Source organism: Cololabis saira, chromosome 13 (genome assembly GCF_033807715.1).
Source record: "Cololabis saira isolate AMF1-May2022 chromosome 13, fColSai1.1, whole genome shotgun sequence".
NCBI lineage: Eukaryota > Metazoa > Chordata > Actinopteri > Beloniformes > Belonidae > Cololabis > Cololabis saira.
This window is the reverse complement of record NC_084599.1, coordinates 17,717,664-17,735,218: the sequence shown is the minus strand read 5'-3', so window position 1 is coordinate 17,735,218 and position 17,555 is coordinate 17,717,664. Positions and strand designations below refer to the sequence as shown.

At 42.7% G+C, this 17,555-nt stretch overlaps 2 protein-coding genes across 3 annotated transcripts in view; one reads left to right on the top strand and one right to left on the bottom strand.

The window, feature by feature from the left end:
• The window catches only part of plpp3 (phospholipid phosphatase 3), a 29,020-nt gene extending 22,874 nt beyond the window's left edge, over positions 1–6,146 (bottom strand). Inside the window, exon 1 of one of the 2 annotated variants that reach the window (XM_061738085.1) lies at positions 5,557–6,146. In XM_061738085.1, the coding sequence (XP_061594069.1) occupies positions 5,557–5,695 (139 nt within the window). In that variant the 5' untranslated portion in view covers positions 5,696–6,146. The remainder of the gene's footprint in view (positions 1–5,556) is intronic. The other variant, XM_061738084.1, reaches the window with a different exon arrangement.
• A 1,966-nt stretch (positions 6,147–8,112) lies between these two features.
• The window catches only part of prkaa2 (protein kinase, AMP-activated, alpha 2 catalytic subunit), a 17,477-nt gene continuing 8,034 nt past the window's right edge, over positions 8,113–17,555 (top strand). The window contains exons 1-6 of the mRNA XM_061738082.1: positions 8,113–8,251; positions 10,062–10,203; positions 11,268–11,361; positions 15,197–15,341; positions 16,333–16,420; positions 16,864–17,088. Of these exons, the coding sequence (XP_061594066.1) occupies positions 8,152–8,251; positions 10,062–10,203; positions 11,268–11,361; positions 15,197–15,341; positions 16,333–16,420; positions 16,864–17,088 (794 nt within the window). The 5' untranslated portion in view covers positions 8,113–8,151. The remainder of the gene's footprint in view (positions 8,252–10,061; positions 10,204–11,267; positions 11,362–15,196; positions 15,342–16,332; positions 16,421–16,863; positions 17,089–17,555) is intronic.

The window sequence follows — 17,555 nt, the reverse complement described above, 5'->3', positions numbered from 1 at the left end:
GTAAGAGAAAGTGACAGACAGAGGGGCCTGTGTAACAGCGGGGAGGCCCAAGAAAGGACACGGGGAGACGTAATGAGGCCTACAGCTTCGCATCATCTGCTGTCTCTGCTCTCATTTACATTGAAGGGCTCGTTGTTTCGCTGGTGGCTCTTCAAGCTTTGTGTCCCGCGTTAAAAAAAAGTGAGAATAACTGAAACAGATTGGTAAAACAGACACCGTTGCGAGCGTGACTCCAAATCAGGAAAAGATGTGGAAAATGCAGTCACACTCGGTGATCGCAGGTGTCGATCTGTGCTCTCGACCTTTATATGCTGAAATTCCTCCAGACACCTTGAATCTGTAATATCATCTGCACTGGGGACGAGAAAATATGCAAATCCCCTTCCAATCTCCCTCCGAGAAACATTATCTTGACCATTAAATCATTTTCTTACTCATTTGTTGGCAAAGCCAAACTAAATTTTAAGAATCGTTGTTATTTGTTTTTTTTATTACATACTGTTCTAACTTTTTATGATTTGGGGTTGTATAACGCAAGAGACTTTTTCCAGTGCTGCCGTGGACAACCTGAAGTTTACGAGTAACCTCATTGCCCGCACTGACAATTTCACAAAATATACATTTAGATGACATGCAGGAAAGGTAAACACAAGCTCAAACACATGCAAGAATGACTACTAACAAACCTTTATAGCAGGGTCCAGCCCAGCAATCCAAAGTGATCCAAATAAGCAGTGTGGAGGTGTTTATAAAGGAGGGATATAATCATAGATGAGAGTGTGGGCAGAGACAGGAGAAACAGAGGCTTTACTGCTCCATTGTTGTCGAAGCGTAAACTACATGCTGTTGTCTTTGCTTTATTGCACAATCTGATTGTTTGCCAGGATGGAGACGGTTAAAAAAGTAGTTAAAAGAGATGAATGAGTCTGGTCTGTGCACCAGTGTGAAGAGTTAAGAGTCTGGTGCCTTTGGCTTGCCCACGGGAGCCACATGGGACGCACATAAACACACAAATCAAGCCACAGATGCTTCGCACATGCGACCCACACACTGGTCCTTCCCCAGTCCCTTTAATGACAGCTTGAGTGCTCAGTCTCCATCATGAACCCCACGAGACATGCACGCCGGCACTCACACCAGCACACCTCTAATCGCAGGCCTGCGCAGACACCGACCTCGGGGGCTTGTCTTCTAACACCAGCGGGAGTCACAGTGACGGGCTGAATATGTTACAGACACAAGTCTGGCATCCGTACTCCTACTGCTCTCTGGCAGCAAACACGCAATCGTACATCTAGGCACGGATGTAAATGCCAGATGCTGTACATTCCTGGTGAGGCAGCAGCCACTGTTTACTGATTACTGCCATCGTAATCTCCCGGTCGTTATCTCCTTACATAATATAATAATGCTCTTCAGCTAAGGGACGTTTGTCACCTTCTTAAGAGCCCTTGCCTCGCCTTGGCCTGCAGCCACGGGGAGTCACGCAGCGTAGCTCTCCACGGGCCAGCCAGAGCAGCACAAACGCACATGCACTCCACTATCAACTAGACCGATCCCCTGCACAAACGCGCCACTGCAAGTATTAAGATAAATGCAACGTGGTCTTTTGTGCATACCCGCTGGACGTTGGCATGCAAATGTCATCCACAGAGCATCGCTGGCTATTGTCCTGTGTGAGTCAATTTTCTGTGTGACCTGTGACCTCAGGTTTCCAGCAGACACAGGACCCGAGCGCCTCGAGGCCGAGACTGAAACACACTGAATATGCAAGCGGCCCCGGCACCTCTCTGCTTCTTCACAACCCTCATCATCATTAGCAGATAAGAGATCTGTTGTCATGGCTGCTGCAAAAATAAACAATTGGGCTCACTTGATGCATTAAAAAAAAACAAAAAAACAACACGTACAGCACATATGCAGACTAAGTCCAACATCCGACCAATGTGCATGTACCGTTAAGCTTTTCTCAGCTCGGCTCATGCAGGACTGAGAATATTTGCTATTAGATTAAGGTCAGCAGCTTTGGATGGGAGCCCGTGTTTGGGTTTGTGTGTGAAGACCTCCCACTTGCTGTTTGATTATGGTTTCCTTGTAGACACTTGGCAAATACTAATTATCTCCCGCTATCAGATAGATGAGGCTCATGAGGGTGAAATGATACATCCGCTTAAACGCGATTACCTTTCTACGATCGGTCTTATGTACGTTCTTATAGTATCGTCTTAATTTCAACACTCTCCCTTCTTACGTGCAGAACTCCCTCAGCAGTTCATGTGAAGAAGAACTTGCTCAAGCAGAGAGAGGGAGCCGGGAGCAGGAGGGGAGGGAAAGGGTGGAAATGGACTAAGCGTCAAAAAAAAAAAGGACAGGATTTCATTTCACAACCACACCTACTTCCGACCGACACTACCTTTCCACTTCCCACCCTTTCCTGAGCTCCGAGGCGTCTATACATATGCACAAACTGCACCCAGACCCCCGCCCCTCGACCCCCGCCCCTTCGCCACCCTGGTTCACTGACTTCCAATTGCACCAGATGTCCCGTCAAGAGTCATGGGCCAGATGAAGTATTTGAGAAATTCTGGGAAATATTTGTGAAGCGGCTCCGGTTTGAAGTGGCCTGTGGCTGGAGAGGTAGAGGTTAACCCTCTCCGGCTTTAATGAGGGAGCTGCTGCAACGCAAAACTATCTGAGGGGGGGGCCAGGGTGGGCGCAGACACACAAGTTAATGCCCAAGGGGCCAGTTTTGATGTTTATTTCCCAGAGCAGAACACTTTCATGTCACAGAATACTTGACTGTACGGCAGAACAGAACAAAGAGGGAAATATAAGATGCGAAGAAAAAATATAATAACAGCTGATGTACGTTCAATACATGATATGATTTTATGTCTGACAAAAAGGAGTAAGAGATCACTTAAATTCAAAAATGCCCGGCATTGAGAACAATTCCTGATTATGTTCTGCAGGAAAAACAACAACACCAAACGGTTTCCAAACCATTTCCCCACACGTCGTCTTTGCATTGTGTAAAAAGCTAACCGATTTGAGGTGAAGCCACTTTTAGGAGTATGGTTTCCTGAGAGCGAGCTTTCACAATAAACATGTTTTTAAAGTGCACGTCGGATTGCCGCTGCGGTGCCAAAAACAGAAGGACAAAAAATCTGACAGTCTGCGGTGAAAGTTTGTGTATTTATAGTCAGCGTATAGTTTGTGCGTGCACGCTCCTTATAGCGTTGCTAAATCAACCGTCCTGCTGTGGGAGAGTGGAACCGGGCCAAGGTGAAATCAGCATGTGATGCTGGAGCTCAGCTGCCAGAACTGTACGTTGCAACTGTGCTCTCACCGGCCCGGCGCTGAGCGGGGCGCCGGTATATCATCAGCCTCCGTGAGAGACTCTTTTAGATTGGACACGTTGCTCATGATGTTTCGGGTTATAGATGGCCTCAGATGCTTTCTATGCAAATACACACTCATTAGCTGTGCATGAGAGTGTGACTCATGGGGAGACTGACATTTATAAAGATGTGCGTGTGTGTGTGCAGGACCAGCTGGCAGATCTGAATCGATTAAAAGTAATGAGATTTTTATGCATTAATTAACTGTAAACTGTGAAACACCTTTTTCCAGGCACAGATTAAACAAAAGCCCTCTTCTGAGCCCCTGGGCACCCGCATCCTCCAGTCTTCATTCAGGATGCCCTCACGACTCCCCCCGTTCTCCCTCTCTTTCAATACCCCCAAACCCTACACCCATTTTAACCCCAAACAGCTAAAGTGGGCCAACCAATAATCACTGAGCAGCCAGACTGTGTTTTGCATGACAAAAGAGGATCTGTGTGCTCATTTGTGACCGAGTCTTTAAACATATACGGCATGTGTTTGCAGCACTACATGTGTGTGACATAACAAGTGGAGACAGACCAGCGAAAGGAAGTCGGGTTAACGGAGGAAATTCACTCCACATGTTCAAAGCTCATCTGCATTTATATGAGCGCACATGAAACAGTGTATCTCTGTCTGAGGTTCTTTAAGCAAACCGATATAAACGTGCTGGAAAACTCCTGTCAGGCAGATCGGCCCCTGCTTCACGGCATTAAAGAGAACGGGTCGTTAATCTGCACCATTTGTAACAGCCCGAGTAATAAAGCCCCGCTCCTGTGTGCAGCGGCGTTGCACAACTCGGGCGGTCAGCGTGACTCCCACCTGCTCCTCTAAAGCCCGTACAGCCACAGGTCCCATTCCTCACTACCTTTCTTTTGGATTGGAGGAACACTCCCCCTGCCACAACACATGCTTAGGCAATTATTCCACGCATTCTCCTGGACAAGAGAGGCTGAAGGAGGACTGGGAAGACAGAGAGCAGTCTGAAGTGGAGTGATCAGGGGCGGCCTGCCAGGGATTTGAAGGGTTCTGGGAGAGAATGTGTAGAAGTTAAACACAACTCCCGTAATCCTTTTCTAAAAAGGAGAAAGGGGGAATTGGAAATAAGGAGAAAGGAGGGGGTGGTTGGGGGAGGGGGGATGGCATCTCAAACCCCAAAAAGGAATACAGTGACAGCAGCAGAAAGCAAACCAGCTTTCAAAGCAACGCTCACACACACACACACACACGCATGAACACACCATGCTGAATCTGTTTGGGACGCTCGCTGAATAACAAGTTCGGACCGACACAAAAACAAGCACAGACCATCACATCTGCCCCGGTGAAAGTTCATCGGCTATTAATCAATACCTGACGGCACTCAGACTTTTCACTTCAGCCATCTTTCACCTCTACAGGCACACAGCTCGAGCTGGAAGGCACCACTGCAGGTCAGGGGTCACACGGACGGGGTATCGGGGCACGGGAGGAGCAGGGGATCGCGGGCTATTTTAAGGGCGGTAAAAGGGCAGGGTAAAACACTTCAAAACATTTGCATCCTGGGAATGTGGGCAGGCGTCCGAAGCATCTCCTGTTCAGTTCCGACACTGACACTCCATCAACTATCAATGATCAATATATTAGTTGAAGACAACATATTTCATCTTGATGCATCAGCTAAGGGAAAACTACCCCTCTGTCAGTCATGGAAAGAAATAAATATAAGGGAAAGAAAAATGTATAGTTTACTTTAGGATTATTTACAGTCTTATTACCTGTATATAAATGTGTTTTTCCGACGTTGAATTGTTTTTGAACAAAAAAAACAGTCTCTTATCATCATCCCTTAATGTGACAGTGTGAATACTGTGCGGCTTTGTTTGGCTTCCCTCGCATGGGATGCATGTTGGAGCTGGATGATAAGGAGGATGCTGCAGCCCAAGTTGTCCCGCAGTTGCAGATAGCTTGCAAAACTTCTAAAACGATAAGACTTTTATTGCCAAGCCTGAGAAGGCGCGGGCACTGTTGGGTTTATCTACTGTCACAGGTTCGGGGTTTGAACACAAGAGAGCCCCAGTGTGATATGTTTTTGCATGAAGTCCAGACGAGCGGGCGGAAGATAACATTCAAGTCCTAACAGACAGCAGTTGCCCATCATTTTATTATGGAGAGTTGTGTGCAAACTTACCAAGAAGGAGACAGAAGACGTCGAGCGCTATGAGCAGTTTCTTCTTGGTGTTCTCAACACCATTGTTGTTGTTTAACGTTGAAGTTCCTCCGTTCCTTGTCTCTTGAGCCATTGCTTTCTCATACATGTACTTTTGCATTGGAGAAGCTCACCTATTGAGCTCAAAATTCCACACCACGCTGTAGGTGAAGAAACTGTCAGCCCTAAAAGTCCTTCAAAGAGTTGTCATGCAATTCAACAGGGAACAAGCTTTCCAAAAAGTTGCGGAGTTTATCTGCCGATGTCTCGCTTGGCAAGAAACAATAAAATAAAAATAAAAAATAACAACTTTAGGAGAAAAAAAAAAAGTTAGTTACGCTGAATGGACCTGCGCCACGGACTCGCGTAAGAAAAGTTGCCAGCGGACGTAAATGAATGGAAAGCCCGCTCCCCTTTACCGGTTCAAACACTTGGAGTGAGTGAGAATTGCGCTGCGCATCGACAGCCGCTCTTGTTATATCGATCCTTCTTCTCCTCCTCCTCCCCCAGCTGTCTTCAAGTTCCCCCAGCAGCTTTGGCCCTCCTCTTCCCTCCGTTAGTGGCTCGTCACCTCCATTCCTGTTTGGAAAAGTTGAGACTGGGGCAGGAGCGACTGAGAGGTGAAAACAGCGCCCCCAGCGGTTACGCGCGGCGGGACAGGCGCTCCGCGGACAGAAGGGAAGCGCTTCAGCTGCACGCACTGTGTTCACGCTGATCACAACAAATGATCCGTGTGGTCCAACTGGGTTACACTTTTGTGCTATGGTGACAACAAATATAAATAAAAAGAAGAAAAAAGATAAAATAGACACACACACACACACACACACACACACACACACACACACACACACACACACACACACACACACACACACACACACACAAATGTATATATATAGAGACACACACATCTATATATAGTTTACGCTTACACTACATGTATTTTTTTCTCTTTTTTTTACACAACCAAGCAATGTATATTCCGAAATCAAATTTTAAATTAAATTCAATACTGTCACTTGTGTTTTGAGCATGCTGCGACAACACTTTCTATAGTTACATTAATTCAAAGCCTGTTTTTTTAATGCAGGAAACTCTGTCATTTCATAATTACATTTGTTTTTTTTGTAAAACAACATGTTACAGAACAGGAAAATAAGACAACAAACGCACTCATCTATTCAATCTTTTTTTCTCAGCATTCCAAAATAGAAAGATTTTTTAGTGGAAATTGAAGTTGATCACATCGTTAGGTGAAATTGAAATCATACAATAGAAATCTCTCAAAGTTATTTCTTAGATATTGTAAGCTCGTACCAAAACTCAACACCTCTTCCAATTTGAGAAAGAACAGCAAACCAGGTTGCTAAATTATCAATATTACACTGCCATCTAGTGGACAAATAGGAGCTTTCTAGGAGCCTCGGTCGCTTTTGGAAATTCAAAAACACACCCACAATCATTTTGGGGAGACAAAGTGATATTTTTATCACTTTGTCATGCAAAACTACATATTGTTCCCTGCTGTGATGCGTAAGTAACCAAATAAAGATTTCACCCATGCATTGGTCCCCCATCACTGTTGCAATGTTCATATCCTTTATTTGTGTGAAATTACTTTTATTATTAAAAAAAATTATATCATAAGAATAGGTTATCCAAGAAGAAAGAAAGCAATATGCATAAAAATGAAGTTAAACTAATAAGTAGGCCTAAAGGAGGAGTTTGGACACTGTAACCTATATAGTGGACTCATCTGTGCCTGGTAAAGCTGTTTACACTGCAAACATCTGAAATATACGAGATTTTTGGCCACGCCTGGCTCACACGACACTTGGCTATACCCTCAGGACACATCTGGCACACATGATACATGCTTTAACCATATTAGGCCCAGTTCATGACCTCTGGGCAAAGCCGGGCCCATATAACATAATGCTAGTGCACTAATTGAGCTATAAAGCCCAGTATAATCCATATTATTTTCCATATTATAGTCCATTATTATTTTGTCCTTTCCACTGTTTGGCTTAAGGTTTTTTTTTTTTTTAAATTGCTCGGGGGTCATGTTATGGGTCTCTGGAAAGATCCTGGAAACAACTTCAGTTGTAATAGACGCTATATAAATAAAACTGAATTGAAAGAAAAAAAGAATTATTAGACCCAAATGTGTCTGCTGTAATAGATCTAGTAAATATCTTAATATAAAAGAAAAAACGTCCTAAAGTGCCTGGAGAACCACAAATCTGATGCACTTGTAATGGTCAACCTTGGTAACCCTGTCCTTGGTGTTGTGGGGGTTAAACCCATGGATGTATTGGGTTAAACCTCGCAGCTCTTAAAGGTATAATCTTTGTACACTGCACATGACGCTGCGTTTTTGCGACTGATGGCACCGAAACGCAGGAAAAGCGGCGTCGCCTCGTTTCTGATACCGGACTCCCGCCGCCGCCGCCGGCTCCGCGCGGCGCACAGCAGCGCCGCGCCCCGCCCCCCCGCCCCTCCGCCGGCAGCCCGGCAGCAGCGCCGCGCCACCGCAGCGAGCGGACCCCTTAGCTGGCGCTCACGGAGAAGATGGCAGAGCGGCAGCAGCAGAAGCACGAAGGCAGGGTGAAGATTGGCCATTACGTCCTCGGAGACACGCTCGGAGTCGGGACTTTCGGGAAAGTGAAGAGTTAAGTCACGTTTCTGTTGTGTGTGCGTGTGTTTTTGCGTGTCGCGGAGGGCTTTATGCGTGCGTCTGCGGCTGTCAGTCGGAGCGGCTCATGTAAAGTCTTGGCCGCAGCTCCTCGCCCCCCTTTAACTCTACAGTGGTCAGTTTACGTAGCTGGACGCTTTACTGACACAAACACGACGCTTTTGTGGCGTAACTGTGGTCCGGGAATAGCCCCGCTTCAAAGTCATATTCCTGCAGCGCAGCTGGCGCCTGTGGCTGCAGTTATCAGCGAGGACAGGTGTAAATACCTGCAGCCAGCAGCGTGTGAGCCAGCCTCACACCTGGGTCGTGTTGTGTTTAATCATGTTATTGGAGGGGGTTCTGCTCAGTCTCGCGATAACAGACGCCCGACCCTGAGAACCAAATCCCCTCTTTTATTCGTTTGATGTTTATTATTATTATTATATATATATATATATATATATATATATATATATATATTATTTTTTATATATTATTATTTTATTTTTAAATTTTAATATTAAATGTATTTTATATATTATTATTATATATATATATTATTATTATTTATTTATTTCATTTGATGTTTATTGAATGTACATTTGACCTATTTTTTATTTAATTTTTTTCAATTAACACACACACACACACACACACACACACACACACACACACACACACACATTACATTCAATAACATTTCAGTGAAAATGTATTTGTATGATATTTGGCGACCAATACCAGTTTAAATGGAAATAATATTCTTTTTTTTTAAATTCAATTTTATTTATATAGCTTCTATTACAACAGCAGTTGTCTCTAGGATCTTTCCAGAGACCCAGAACATGACTCCAGAGCAATTATTACATAAACATAACATAAACACTGGCAGGTAAAAAAAAACCAAAACACTATGTATTTTATATACACACTTTGAAACCCCACCTGTCGTCTTGTAATGCCCTCCCTTTGTTGTGTGTATATCTGGTAGGTCCTGATCCAGGTGTCTTCCTAAAGGGGAGTTTTTCCACTGTTTTTGCCACTGTTTGGTTTAAGGTTTTTCTCCCACTAGGGGAGTTTTTACCTGCCATTGTTTATGTTTATGTAATAACTGCTCGCGGGTCATGTTCTTGGTCTGTGGAAAGACCCTAGAGACAACTTCTGTTGTAATAGACGCTTTATAAATAAAATTGAATTGAATTGAATTTGGGAGGTGCTTGTTATACTTGTATTTTTCATGTTGGTAATAAATAAAGGCTCCCAGTGGGACCGACCCCTCAGTTGGAGCCCCGCTGCAGGCTCGTGTTTCCAGCTCCAGCACGACCCTGGGCGCTTTCTGCCCCCACCTGCTTATTCACTGCGCAGTTTAAAGGACGTCTTCCCCACCTGCACCGCAGCTACGTGTTTAAACGAGCATCGTTGCTGTGAAGACTGATGAGCTGTGAAACATGACGGAACAATAATATTATTATTGCGATCGGAGTAAAAATGTGTAAAGAGTTGAAGCACTCCCTTCCTTGTGAGGTTTATTGGTATAAACTGCACGTTAGTAGACACCAGGATCACAGACAGACACTAGGGCAGAAAATGACCACTAACCAACCCCCCCAAGAATAAATAATATTATAATTTAATTCAGTGTTTTATAGTCTGCAATGCAATTATCTGGAATTTACACTTCAATAAACGCCAACAGCCTGTGCACAATATTTTATGTTCATTTACTATTATTATGATTCTTTCTTTCTTTTTTTTAAAAGCATCTGCCAGATGTGTCTCCTTCATCTGTGTATCCTTTTGTTTTTAGTCGGGGAGCATCAGCTGACAGGCCATAAAGTGGCTGTGAAGATCCTGAACAGACAGAAGATCCGTAGTCTTGATGTCGTGGGGAAGATCAAGCGAGAGATTCAGAATCTCAAACTGTTCAGACACCCCCACATCATAAAGCTGTAAGTGGACTGATACGACACATCTTTCAGCCCCATTTCAGGCCCTGCCGTAATGGCTGCAGTGATGCTGATCTTTTGGTTTGTTGTTTTCTCTGTTTATGGTGTTGCTTCGCCCCGTATGTTCACTGCTGCGGCGCTGCACTCAGTTAGTGTGTTCACACGCTCTCGGGCTGGATCACACAAACATGCTAATGTACACAGAGATAGCAAACGAAGAAATATGTTCTCCTAGTCTGTACAGATCTCTGGTCAATATGATCATGCACAAGTAAATGTTAATTCTCAGCCAAGTTACTTCTTTTCTGTATTTTCTTTGAAGAGCTTTAATAATGCCCTCCTTGTGTCACTGGCCTCTATATCTTTGTCACTCTGTTCTGTTTATCCATCTGTACAATACCTGTGTTATATTTAGGGTAGGAGTCCATACTGTCAAGTGGTGGCAGATATGTGAGCTCTCAGGTCATGAGCAGGAGGCCTGTATAACTGTCAGAGACGTATACATTCATAAATAAGGGTGCACATCCAAATATATCTTAGGTATGCACACAGTTTGCATTACTGTGGACAGTAACATGCATGCACGCAGGACAAAAGAAAATTACTGTATACCATATTTGTAAAAAAACGCTACAGAATTTCTTCGATTGGTCTCAGGACACTTACTGTAAAGAAAAACTTTGTATTTGTGCAGGTTGAAGAAGGGTCTGTTAGAGTTTTATCTGTCTATTTCCCCCACATTGCCGGTGGGGTTGAACTACACTCAGCTTGACAGGAATGAAATTGATTGTGATGAAGTGCAGACTCTCCCACAAGCAACCATTCACGAGATCGGTCCTGTAGTTTAATATACCTGACCTTTATGAAGGGATTACCTGCACTTTGGTTTGACATCAGTCAGCTCAGCCTTGAGTTTGTTTGCTCATATTGTGCACATACTTGTGTTGATCGAATGGGTTTAGAAGCTTGGATATGATTTAAAATTAAATTTCAGGACAAAATGCGAAGTAGTCTAATAAATACAGAGCCAGTTCCAGTAAATACAACTGCTTGTGTTGTTGTTCCAGCTACCAGGTAATAAGTACACCAACAGATTTCTTCATGGTCATGGAGTACGTGTCAGGAGGGGAGCTGTTTGACTACATCTGCAAAAACGGACGGGTAAGACATTTTACTCTTTAACCGAATGGTGGGTTGACATCCTCGTGCACTGGTTACAGTCCGGTACATAGTCCATCAAGCCTGTCTGGTTAGGCAACTGCTTTTACAGAGTGTGTGTGATACGTCCTGTAAACCTCCAACCAACGTGTTGATAGACAGATAAACCAAAAATCTGCCCTCCACAAACATTTGTTGTTATCTACAAAGTACTATTGCTACAACAAGCCGAATCCTAACATCCAAACGGAAATGACTGTTTTTGCACATTATTTAAAGTGTCTCTGGGGAGGGCCTGTCATGTGAGCCACAGATAGATTTTTCTGGTGCAGCAGCGTGTATTGTGACGGCTAAGATGGCAAATGATAGTGGTGAACATGTACAGCATTTGGAGCTTTAAAGCCTCTTCCATCCATTTCAGTTGCCACCATGGGAACAGTTTGGCTTCTCTCTGTCTATAACGGTATTGAATCAATGGACAGTTACATTTCTGAGGAGGTGCATGGCATAACCATACAGGGGTCCCCACCTGCGATGTATGTACATCATTGGTTCAGCTTAGAAGCAGACATGATCTTATGGGTGATAAACAAAGTATAAATCACCTGATGGGATTTATACCTCATTTAAAGGTGATGGACGAAACAGTCGCAGTATTTCAGCATCGCCACACGAGGCAACCATATGAACATGGCAATATGTAGAGCATGACCGCTGCATTGAGCTTTTTTGAGCAGCCTATCGCTGTGTTTTACTTGAATAAGCGTTTCAAAACAACAGAAGACAAGTTTTTGGTTGTTAAAGTGTTTATTATGCCTGAGTTTAAGCAGGAATAATCCCTGGCACAGCTTTTATACTTTGAAAATGGTATTGTTTGGTAATACAATTATTTAAACATTTCATTGTTGAATGTTGTTTCTTGTTTTAAGTGTTTTTAATTATAAGTAGAAAACTGAAAGAAAAATAATATTTACAATGTATCTTTAATCCTCAACTTTAATGATTTTTGTAAGTTTCCGCATTCTTATCCATTATCTACATCTATTTCATTTTATTCAGAGTCACGTTTTGTATCTATTTTCACACATGTAAATCTTTACCCCCGCAATTTTGTCGAAGTGATTTTTGTATATGTCTGTCTTGTTTGTTTTTTTTGGTTTGATTGTTTGTTTTTGTTTTGTTTTCGTGTCTGTATTGTATTGTCTTGTCTCCTTTCACTGTATTGTGCTGAGTTGTATGTCTTGATGTTTTTTGTGTAGGACCCCCTCGTAAACGAGTTGTTACAACTCAAGGGGCTTATCCTACTATAAATAAACTTCAACTACTACCCTTGCAAGGCACTAAGACTTGGGTCAAAATGACCCAAGCCAGAGCGAAGGCCCTGAGTTCCTCAGAAGGCTTGCCTATCCCATAGTGCCTAGAAAACTTTGTGCCTCAAGCCCCACAATACGGTTTGACGTACATGTGCGAAAATCGCTAAACACCTGTATCATGGCGCAACTTAAAGAAAAGTCTCTTGGCGCCATGGCCAAAACCGAACAGGAAATCGGCCATTTTGAACATTCTGTATTAATCGCATAATTTTGGAGCAATTTATGCCATTCCTTCGACAGTTAATACGGCCCGAACCGTAACATGCACCCAGGTGTGTTATACATCAAAATATGCGTCTCCATCCTGCGACTACGCTTTTTCTGATTTTTAACTTCTTGTATGGGATATGATATTTAAGCTAGATAGCAAGGTAAAGCAGGAAGTTGCATTTGGTGGAAAATGTTCAGAAAAACCCAGAGTACAGTGCATGTAAACAAACAACATCGAAGTTTCCCATTTGTCACTAGCACGCTGTAGTGAAAGAGTCCAAAATAGAGCTCAAAGAGGAATTATCCATTTTTGTATTACGGTAGTTAAATAAAGCATTATATGTTCCAAAACACAACTACAGACAAACACAGTCATGTGCAAAAGTTACTCCCACTCTTTAATCCTGTGTATTTTTCCATGTAAAACATGATACTGGTCTAGAATTAGGGTTTCAAAATTCCGGGAATTTTCAAAGTTGGAAACTTTCCATGGGAATTAACGGGAATATATGGGAATTAACGGGAATATATGGGAATTAACGGGAATATATGGGAATTAACGGGAATAAATAAGAAATTTACAGAATTGAAGGTTGGCCCTTAACAGGGAACTTAAATATAGTTGGGGGAAATATATTGTAGCATAGTCTTTGCTAAAACAACCAGATTTAATGCAAGTACACTCCTCAATCACATGTACACAGCACATTGCTTACTGCAGGGCTATTGAGACCACGCCCCCTACAGGCACTGTGCATTCCTCCATCACATGCACACAGCTTACTGCAGGGCTATTGAGACCACGCCCCCTACAGGCACTGTGCATTCCTCCATCACATGCACACAGCTTACTGCAGGGCTATTGAGGCCACACCCCCTACATGCACTGTGCATTCCTCCATCACATGCACAGGTGATTTCTTGAAGCCTGGAGGCCACACATTTGAGCTCAAAGCACAAGACTATTGAAGCCACACATTTGAGCCCACGGACTATATAAAGTCAAGTAAGTTTTGATAATATTATGGGGTAAATATATTTGATCTATAATGGTATTAATGTTTAACTTGCAAATATTAAATAAAAATGTATTAACACAGTAGCTAGCTGGCTAGTAAGTTAGGTGCTAATGTTTGGATATGATACAGTTTGTTTAAATTACCCCCAATTTCCAGTTAATTCCCATAAATTCCCAATAATTCCCATAAATTCCCATAATTCCCATGGAAAGTTTCCAATTTGGAATATTTCCAAAATTCCCCAGCTTAACTTCCCATGGAAAGTTTCCGTAAAGTTTCCGGAAATTTACCGGAAATTTTCCACCCCTTTGCAACCCTATCTAGAATATTTAGGTGTATGTTGATAGAGTGGTAAGAGGGAACTACATAAGTTAGAGATGCAATATATGCAACATCGCTGCGAATGTACCCCAAGTCAGATGGTGCAATCCTCAAGGAAAGACAAAAAACCAGAGAGCTACATCTCAGACTCTACTTTACAGAGCATGTTAAGTGTTAAAGTCCATGACAGCACATTCAGAAAAAGGACCAAAGAAGTACAATTTGATTGGAAGAGTTGTCAGAACATTCTTCTTTTCAAAAATAACTTGGAAACATCACTGACGTTGACAAAACTGCATCTGAACAAAGACTTTAGGAGCAATTTTCTGTGGACAGATAAAACCAAAGAGGAGTTGTTTGACGTTTATGCCAAGCGCCATAGAGAAAACCAAACAGCATTTCAGGCGAATCAGCTCCTATCCAACCTTGAACATCTCCGCATAACAAACTATCCTAGAGCGAGGTCATCTGTCTGACAACTAAGGCTCAGATGATTTTATTTATGTTTTTACAAAAAACATAGAATTAAAAGAGGGTATAAAAACGCGCATGGCTATAGTAAAGTAATTTTTTTCTGATTTAATAAATAAAAGCCAACTGCTTTTTATAATGGTTTTAGAAGGTCATAATTTGTTAGTTTTGTTCACACTTTTTGCATTCCCCTAAAGTGGCTCTAAATATTTACACACTAACATCTGGAGTCATGCATAGTTTATGTTACACAGATGATTCATTTAAGTCTTCTTTAAGTTTTTAATTTTCCATAATTCCCTCGCTCTTTCAACTCTTTCATGCAATTGGTCTGTAGAGGTTTTTGATATGTTCTTAACACTTGTCTCAATTGCACAATTTTAAATCAGAACAAAACCCACCCAGCTCTACTCAAAGCATTTTCCTTCATATTATGTATTTCAGGTGGAGGACACAGAAGCGCGCCGTCTTTTCCAGCAGATCATCTCAGCTGTGGACTACTGTCACAGGCACATGGTGGTGCACAGAGACCTTAAGCCTGAAAACGTCTTGCTTGATGCCAACAAGAACGCCAAGATTGCTGATTTTGGTAAGATCCTTGACACCTGCAAGGTGCTAAGGCTCGGCACAAAATGACTCAAGTCAGAGGGAATGCACCTTGTAAGGGTTAATCAATACACTAATAAAGAGGAGGAAAAGAAAAAAGGATAGGTATTGCAGAAGAATATTTTATACGTTTTTGAGAGGGTGCAGAAAACTACAGGACTTGTCAGGGTTTAAGTAGAAGAGGAGGGGTTGTTTGTAAAGCAGAGTGGCATTAAATTGTAATTGACAGTTTGATTCAAGCCATGTGACAGTTTTTTGTTATATTCGGTGATCCTCTTGTGGAAAATAGTGGTGTCACCGTATATATCTATATATTTTTTTCTAACTAAATAATTATGTCTCTACAGATCTTCACTTATCAGCTTTGGCCTTAAATCTTACAGTTGCAGACAAAAATGTTTCATGAAGTATGGCCGTGAAAAAGTATTTTCAAAAACACACAAGGGTCCTCGTGCCCAGCAGGGCGTGAGGGGTGGAGAGACGTCCCTTAGCAACGTCCAGGTCCCATATCAAGTCTGGCAGGAAGCCTTGAGGCCCGGTGTCATCTGATAGGGAAAGAATCAAGGGGGGTGTGGCAGGAGACGTGTTTTGGCTGAGAGCACAACGATACTGTGCAGCAGAGAGACAGGGTGTCTGGGGAGCAAGAATAAAAGATAAAGTGAAGGTCAGCAAATCACTGTGGATTGTCTGATGTTTCGTGTTTGGCACAGGCTTTGGCGGACAGAGAGAGAGGCTCATCCAATTAGAGGAGCTTTGTGTTCATGGCTTAAAGTCTTGGCGGGTAAAGAAGGACAAATATCTGATCAGTGTCCGCAGTACAGTAACTCTCACTGCCCAGCAGTATTCACTTTGACCTATATCTGTATTAAAGGACCAATAACAATTATAGGATGGCAGAGAATTCTGCCTCTGATCGAAGTCAGAGTAAAGTTTGATGGACGTTAACATGTGCTTCCCTTGTGATTGGTCAACAGGACTGTCAAACATGATGTCAGATGGGGAGTTCCTGCGGACGAGCTGTGGCTCACCCAACTATGCAGCTCCAGAAGTCATCTCAGGAAGGTGTGTGTGTGTTCACATTTATGATCAAGGAGAGCAATTTTTTTCCGTAGTGAGCAGTCTGATTAAGTTTTAATACCTTATCATAGATATGAATCAATCATTTGGCTTTGCAGCACAGTGCTGTGTGGATTACAACTGACATGATTAGGTGTTACATACATATTTTCTTCACGTGTGTAGATGTGTGTGTGTGTGTGGGTGATTCAAACAGAATGCCTGTACAAATCTGCTCCATAGTGTTACAGTAGCTCAGAAACTGATCAGGACACCCTTCATTTTGCAAAATTCAAAATAAAACCCATGAATATGTCTTATGACATGTGATTACAGCTACGAAAACACAGAAAAAAGTTGTAGAATTACTGCTTTTCTGCACCTAGGAATTTTAGTAGTTGGTATTATGCTGCTTCACACTTATCAAACCTGCTCAATGTCTCTTTCAGGCTGTATGCAGGCCCAGAGGTCGACATCTGGAGCTGTGGGGTGATCTTGTACGCCCTCCTGTGTGGCACTCTGCCTTTTGATGATGAGCATGTTCCTACGCTGTTTAAGAAGATCAGAGGAGGTGTCTTCTACATCCCAGAGTACCTGACCCGCTCCGTGGCCTCGCTGCTAATGCTCATGCTGCAGGTGGATCCGCTTAAGAGAGCCACTATCAAAGACATCAGGTGCTAACTCCAGTCTTTTCAGTGAATAATGCCTCTATCAAGTACAGCTTCTTTTAAAGCGAAGGCTTAATGTATTAGAGTGACAGCACTCTGGAATTCTCATGTTTTCAACTTGGGGATAATCTTGTCAGTGTAGATGATGAGTTGCATATTGTTTGGATCAATCTTCTCAGAAGGATAAGTGACAAGAGTTGCTTCTCAAAGACCATTGTTGGTGTCTGTCCTCCTTGGGATTGCGTTAGCACACACTTGAGGGCTCTTTATCAGCAGGCTTACACTGGACACACCACAATGTTGTGAAGACAGCAGGTTCAACTTGAATTATACTTGTTTAATTTTCCGGTTCTGGCAATGAGAGTAATACTCAAACGTTGTTTACAGGTTCTGATGAGTTTTTTTCTTTCAGCACTCAAATCCACATTCACTTGTAATCTGTGTATGTCCTCACTGTTGATCACTTTCTTTTT